Source organism: Bison bison, unplaced genomic scaffold, assembly GCF_000754665.1.
Source record: "Bison bison bison isolate TAMUID 2011002044 unplaced genomic scaffold, Bison_UMD1.0 scf7180017860901, whole genome shotgun sequence".
Classification (NCBI taxonomy): domain Eukaryota; kingdom Metazoa; phylum Chordata; class Mammalia; order Artiodactyla; family Bovidae; genus Bison; species Bison bison.
The window spans coordinates 23,412-31,065 of record NW_011491473.1 but is presented as its reverse complement, the minus strand read 5'-3'; the positions used below and the strand labels follow the sequence as shown (position 1 = coordinate 31,065).

Here is a 7,654-nt window from a genome sequence, read left to right as displayed (position 1 = left end):
GGAGAAGGCACATACAAATTCTTTCTGTACCTTTAGTAGGTAGTTGTAAGTGAAAGCACTTTCACAACTGTAATGCACTACTCCTTAAGAGATAACCTCTGTGCCACTAATGGTAAGATCTGGGTTTGCATTCCATGAATTGCTCTGCACTGGCTTTCACTCTCACCCGATTCTCCCCATTCTTAGAATAATTTCTGGCAAATGTATCAAATGTATATAGTTGGCTCATTGAAGATACAGCTTTCTAGGCCTCTCCCAGAGATCTGTACTTGGCGAGTCAGAGCTTACATCTGGCCATATCCATATTAAGCAACTTCCCTGGGGGATTAGGATGTACACAATCCATAGGAGTTACCATGAGAAACATTCCTTTATAATCTGTTTGGACTGTCAAGGCCCAGTAATAGAAAACTTCCAAAGCTGGGAAGGTGATCTTCAGATGTAACATTGATCTCAGGTGGCCTTGGCCTATAGCAGCTTGAAGCAGGGATTCTGTTCCCAGCTAGAGATTGAGGTCGGGCTACAGCAGTGAGAGAACTGAATCCTAGCCAGTAGACCACCAGGGACCAGTGGGACCAAGGCCCTGGCCCATCAGCTGTGTAGAAATGGATTTCCACATAGAGATTGAGTAAAACAAGTGTTTATTAGCAGGAAAATGTATATGTGAGTAGACTCACATGGGTGGGCTCAGAGAGACAGTTGCACCCTCATAGTGGTTTATATCACTTTCATGGAGCATTTCTTCTGGGTTTCCTTTGGCCAGTCATCTTTCTTTGTCTGGTTCTGAGTCCGTATTTGGTTTATCTCAGGATACTCCCATGTGTGCATGTGTATCTCTTAGCCAAGATGGATTCTAGTGAAGAGGCCTATGGGTAGGTTGACATCACTTACTTTGAGCTTAAGACGGGAGATACATGGGTCCAGGCTGAAGAGTTTCTCCCCTGTGGACAGAAATTCTATAATAGCAGAAACTCCATAAAAGCTGCCTTGCCCAGATAAGAGATAAAAGACCATATATTCCTTATTCTTAAAGTCAAGGAGACCTTCCCAACTACACAGGCACAGAAAGGCTCAATGGAGGTCAAAACGGAGGGGGTATCACCTCAATTTCTGGCTGGAAACCAAAGCCCTGCTTCAAGGCACTGTGGACTGAGGCTACCCAAAATCACCATGATGCTACCTCTTCTATCTCTTATCTGGGCAGGGCCCAGCCTGCTCCATCATCCAGCTTTTATGGAGTTTCTGCTATTAATATTATGGAGTTTCTGTCCACAGGGGATAAACTGTTCAGTCTGGGGCCCTTGTATGTCCTGCCTCAACATGATAACAAAACCACTCCAATTCCTGTCCTCTGGTATTCCAGAGAGGCAGAATTGTACTTGACATGTGTGTTGAAGACCCTCATTAAATGTTTACAGTAATACAGTGGTTTTCAGGTTTTGTTCTGTGTAGCATCCACACAGCCTGAATTCATCCAGCCCACATCCCATATGAGCAATGCCGTTTTTGTTTTAGGTATTGGGATTCCAAGTAAAAATGTTCAAGTGTTGAAAGAGGTCAAGGGCTTAAAGAGAAGCTCATTTGGTTAAATATATTCAGATGATTAAGGGTTTACTGTTATTTCACCACCTCAAGTAGAACTCATTTCAAATTTTTTGTCATTTCAATTTATAATTTAATGTATTGTTAACACAACTAATCTCTTCTCCATAGGTTATGGTATATACATATTATGCTTTGTCATGATATAACCTGTTTATTTTCTCTTTCCCTATGCTTCCTGGATTTCTGCTATCCTACTTGTTTCTCGTGCTTGTTTTATCTGTCAAGCTTATTGACTTCAGTAACTCAGTGAAGGTACAGAACTAGTTATATGTTTTCTAGCATTATTGTATTGATGATATCAATAAACTGTAAAGTCATGACAAAATCCAGTTAATCCATATTCAAGGCAGACACAAGGCCAGATAGGTGGACTTTTCTGGGAAAAGGAATTGTTAAATTAGAAGATAGAGATTTGTGTCACATTCTTACAAAATCCAATGCAAATATCCTTCCACACATGGGACAATAGGATACATTCATTCTTTGTAAATGTGATCTCACTAATATTTGCAATTCATTTTTAGGATTCCAAAGCCTATTTTCATCTTCTCAATCAAATTGCACCAAAAGGACAAAAGGAAGGTGAACCACGGATAGATATTAACATGTCAGGTTTCAATGTAAGTATAGGTGTTCTTATGAATTCTACAAGCTTACAAAATTGTCAATTTCTTATAAATAACAAGAATGCTTATAATTGCATGTTATGATGTTGGCAGTTTTAAGTATTATCTTAAATTTTATTACTGTAGATATAATTTGTAGACAGAAAGACCAGCTTTGATTTATGTTAATAGTTTATTAGTGAGTTCTGTAGTTATGGTGGTGTTGGTTTTTATGGATGGCATAAAATATTCAGAGTAAATGTAGGGAAATAAGCACTAGAAGCTAACCTTTTCTGAGTTTTTGGATTATAATCATAATGATAGATTTAATGAAAACATATTCATATATGCATCTGTAATATTCTTATGTTGAGAGTAATGTGAATGTGTTTACAAACTCCTGATCCCTGAAATCCAATTTGGTGAATTACTGTCACGGACCATGTTCCCTTGTTACATCACTTATTTGCTCAATGACCTTGGACAAGTTCCTTTGTTCATACATGAAGTAACAAGTTGGCCTAGACTATTGAGTCTCAACTTTCTAGGATCGTGTTGTTCTTTATATTCATTAGATATGGAATGGATTCTACTGATTTTTTAAAAATGCACATTTCTAGCATATTTCATATCCACTTCAGATTGAGTGGATTACACTTGCTAAACCTTTTATGCTGCCCTTACCAGAACTGAATTTGTCACTGACTTGTAGTACTTATATTTCTGTCTGTTTTCAAATGTGAAATTCTTCAGTTCAGGTCACTCTTGGCACAAATGAGAGGCCCTCCTGTGTGTGAAGGAAGCTCTCTGGGATGGCTAGTCAGGTGATCTTATGCCTAGGTAGATAACACCAGTGTACTGATTCTGATTGTGATACACCTCTTCTCTAGTCACTTCTCCCTGGTTGATCTTAAAGCACTCCCTTCATTGTCTCTATCCTCTTCAGAATCCTTTAAGGATTCCCCATTGACTCAAGAGTTTAGTCTGAAATGTTCTGCTGAGCATGTGAAGGCCTGCTACACCATCTTGCTCCATCTCTTCTAGCCAGGGCAATTTCCTACTGCTCTGTCCATGCACTCATTTTACTGTTGAGTCTTTCATAATGCTTTTCCCTTGTTTTTCAGTGTCCTTTATCTTTGTCAGTCTTATACCTTCTTTAGGGATATATATCTCCATTATAACATCCAGTTTCCTCATGATCCTTTGTGATCCCTCTCTGTCCCCATACTCCTCCATCCTAGGCAACCACTGATTTGCTTTCTTTCAATTTAGTTTGAATTTTTGATAATTTTATGGAATCATATAACAGGTGCTCTTTTTTTTAATCAAGCTTCTTTCAGCATTATTATTTTGAGATTCATCTGTGTTGTTACATAACTCAGAAATTCATTCCTTTTTATTGCTGAATAATAGTCCAGTGGATGGATATGCTATAATTTGTTACCCATTCACCATGATGAACATTTGGATTGTTTCCAGTTTGGGGCTATTACAAATACAGCAGCTCTGAACATTCATATACAAGTCTTTGTGTGAGTTTAGGCATTCATTTATCTTTGGTAAATACCTAGGAGTGGAATGGCTGGGTACTGGTATATGTGCATTTAACTTTTCTAAGCAGCTGCCAAGTTGTTTTTCCAAATGGTTGTACCTTGCACATTGCTACCAGTAGTACATGAAGGTTCCAGTTCATCCACATGCTCACTGACACTTTAATGTGGTTAGTTTAAACATTAAGAATTTTAACACTGGTAGAGGTGTCTCATTGTGATTTTAATTTGCATTTCCTTAATGACAAATGATGTTGAATATCTTTTCATGTAGTTATTTGTTGTCTATACATCTTTGTTTAAACACTTTACCCATTTTAATTGCATTGTTTGCTTTCTTATCAAGTTTTGAGTGTTTTATATATTTTGGATATAAGTCCTTGATTGGATATATGATTTGCAGGTACTTAGTCCCAGTGTTTTTCCAAGAACAGACATTGTTTAATTTGGACAAAGTCAGATTTAGTCATTTTTTTTTCTTTGACAAATCATGCTTTTGATGTTGTATCTAAGAAATTTTAGCCTAACACAAGGTCACAAACATTTCTTCTTATGTCTTCTCTTAGAGGTTTTATAGTTGGGGTTTTATATTTAGTTTTATATTGATAGTTTTGAGTTCATAAATTTACATGTGTGTGTGTATTGTAGGTTAATTTTGAATATGATGTGAGGTATGGGCTGACGTTGTTTTGGGCATATATATATTTTCATTTGATTATTTTTTGTTTCTTTATTCTGTATCTTAATTTTTAAAAATTGTTGCTATTTCAACATTTCCTTCTACTCCAATATTATCAATGCTTTTTGTTTAAGAATGCCAAGATGATTAAAAAGAATACGGGATTTAAAAATAGATAGTAAAAAGCATGAACCAGAAGCATTAAAGTAACAAGTGACAAATTAAAAGAAATAGAATAGGCTCTATGAGATGAACTCACTAGGCTCATGGAGAATCCCAAAGACTGAATCCCAGTCAATTGCCCATCTGCTGGTGGTTACGGATTGCTCTGCAATGGTAACAGTGAAGGGTAACACAGTAAATACCCGTTCTTCTGGAGACCTAGATGATCGAGGCACCTCACTGGAGATGAAAAAAGTAAAGATAGCATCACCCATTAAAGACAGAGTTAAGACTCAAATTATAGAATCCGAACTATGTTGGTTTATAAGTAACGTTTCTCAAATTTCCTTTATCTCTTATTTCCCTCTTATTATAAAAATCCCTTCTTACCTGAAACTGTTTTCCAGAAGAGCTACATTTACCCTTGGGCATACTGGGGTGGCCATGTCTATAAAATCTGGAGGGGGCAGGTCACTAGAAACGAATAATCCAAAAGCAATTGTTCCTCCTGCAGCTTCAGGTTTTTGACTTTTATTGTTGGGAGGTGGGAATGGTGAGCACTGGGGAAACTATTTTTAATTTGGTCTCAAGTTATCAGATCTATAATTTATAATCCTCACCAAACTGTATGTTAGTCAAGAAATCAGCATGCATCTTTCCAAAAGGAAAGAAGTTTGGGTGGGGGAGAAGACAAAACGAAGTCAGGAGTCCTAGGAATTAGTTAAAAGTAAGTATTTTACACATAAATAGACAACTTTGCTTCCTGGATGGAAAAGTAAAAACAAAAAGTAGTTTAAGAGAAAGATGATAATTTGAAATATGCAACTTAAACCTCAAAATTATTGGAGCCTGGTATCCTTGATTATTATTTAAAAAAATTTTTTCTTCATAATTCCTTCATCTTTTTCAGCCTTACACCCTCTTTAGGGTTTAAATTTAAAATCTGAACAGGTTTCACTTTTTTCTTAATGAATTTTGGCATGAGAGAAGTAATCTCAATTGAGTTAAATCTATTCTGTCCTTAGATACATGATCTGGTGCCATCTAGGGTATTCTCAAGGTACTGCATATCCAGCACAGCCAACTTTGTTTTGTTTTGTTTTGCATTCAAAACAGTAATATAAGTACCATGTGTTGGCTAAGAGAAAATAGAATTGTGTATCCAGCCTATCATTGTAGGGCAAAGTTTCTATATTTTTAGTATGGCCTTTTTTTTTTTTTTTTAAAGAAGTCTTCTTATTTTACTTCAATAGGAAACAGATGATTTGAAGAGAGCTGAGAGTATGCTTCAGCAAGCAGACAAATTAGGTTGCAGACAGTTTGTTACCCCAGCTGATGTCGTCAGTGGGAACCCTAAACTGAACTTAGCCTTTGTGGCTAACCTGTTTAATAAATACCCGGCACTCACTAAGCCAGAGAACCAAGATATTGATTGGACTCTATTAGAAGGTAACTAAAGGTTTCTTAAATTATGTTTGGGGCTACACAGTGGAAATACATGGGCCACGATGATTTCATAATCTTGATTTAATAAGTTTCCTTATCCATTTAGCAACTGTCTACTAGAAGTAGTCCCAAGGGCTGAGTAATAAGTGACACCTGATAGAAAGGGATGATAACAAGGGAACTTTTATTTTAATTTACTTATTTTTGGCTGCTCTGGGTCTTTGTTGCTGCATGCCGGCTTTCTCTAGTTGCTGCACCCAAGGGCTACTCTTTGTTGTGGTGCTCAGCTTTCTCATTGGGGTGGCTTCTCTTGTTGAGGAGTGTAGGTTCAGTAGTTGGGCTTCATTGCCCCACGGCATATGGGATCTTCCCAGACCAGGGATCAAACCTGTGTCCCCTGCTTTGGCAGGAGGAGTTTTATCCACTGTACCACCAAGGAAGTCTGGAAACTTTTAAAGTAAGCTAGCCTAGGATCACTTAGTATAAGGCCACTTAGTAAACCAATGTTTTATTTTAATATTTTATATTTAGGTCACTTATTTTTAAACCTCCCTCCAAAAAAATGCCCATGTGCATAAAATTTGACCTATATAAATCTGCAGTATGTGTTTCAAAATCCATGGACAGAGGAGTCTGGCAGGCTACAGTCCATGGGGTGGCAAAGAGCAGGACACAACTTAGCAACTAATACTTTGAACTCTCAATTAGCAGCTCATTGCATATATACTAGGATTACTATAAAATCTTTAAATTTTATGCTTTTGAAGTTTCAAATAATTTGTTGCTCTAATATAGACATGTAAAAAAGTACATATATGTGACTTAGTATTTTTAAATGGGTAGAGAGAAGATGTAAGTTAATGTGAGTATAGAGGTTTGTATGACCATGGCAAATTTTTCTAATAAAAACTAAACTGATAATATCAGTTATTTTAGAAGTATGGGGATTTGGGGAGATACTGGAGAAGGATGAGATGGAGAAGAGATTATAAAAAGTTCATATACCTCTTAGCTGATTATAATAAGCTTATATTTTTACTTTTAAAATAAAGTCATCCAATTTAAAAAACAAGAGAGAATGTATTCAGAGAGACTGCTTGGAGATTCATATTTGAGAAAACCTCTAGATCTGAAAAAAAAAATAAACTAATCTAATTGTGGGTTGATGTTATATGCACATATGCAAGGTGTTTTATGATTTTATAAACACTGTGAATATTTTTAATAGGAGAAACTCGTGAAGAAAGAACCTTCCGTAACTGGATGAACTCTCTTGGTGTTAATCCCCATGTAAACCATCTCTATGCGTAAGCCTTCCAATGCTATTGTAAAGTTTTGAACATCACGAATGGATGCTGCATAAATAATTATAGCTCTAAACCTTTTCTAAATGTTAGTTTGTAGTCATTACTTTATTGAAAAATGTGATGACTTCCATTATCATTTCCCAAATACACAAAAGCCCATATTATTTCTTTACATGGTCATTAAGTGAAAGAATGTATAAGTATCTTTCTAACACCCTAGGGAACAGAGACTTTATATTTTGAAACGGAGACCAGAGAGTACATTAAGTAGACCATCCATGAGGCCTTGAGGTCTTTGTG

The 7,654-nt window shown here is 36.4% G+C and overlaps 1 protein-coding gene across 1 annotated transcript in view; it reads left to right on the top strand.

The window, feature by feature from the left end:
* Positions 1-2,129: 2,129 nt before the first annotated feature.
* Positions 2,130-7,654, top strand: part of LOC104982925 (plastin-3) — a gene marked incomplete at its 5' end in the record, with an annotated part of 9,525 nt that continues 4,000 nt past the window's right edge. The window contains 3 exons of the mRNA XM_010832355.1: positions 2,130-2,225; positions 5,855-6,050; positions 7,276-7,354. Of these exons, the coding sequence (XP_010830657.1) occupies positions 2,130-2,225; positions 5,855-6,050; positions 7,276-7,354 (371 nt within the window). The remainder of the gene's footprint in view (positions 2,226-5,854; positions 6,051-7,275; positions 7,355-7,654) is intronic.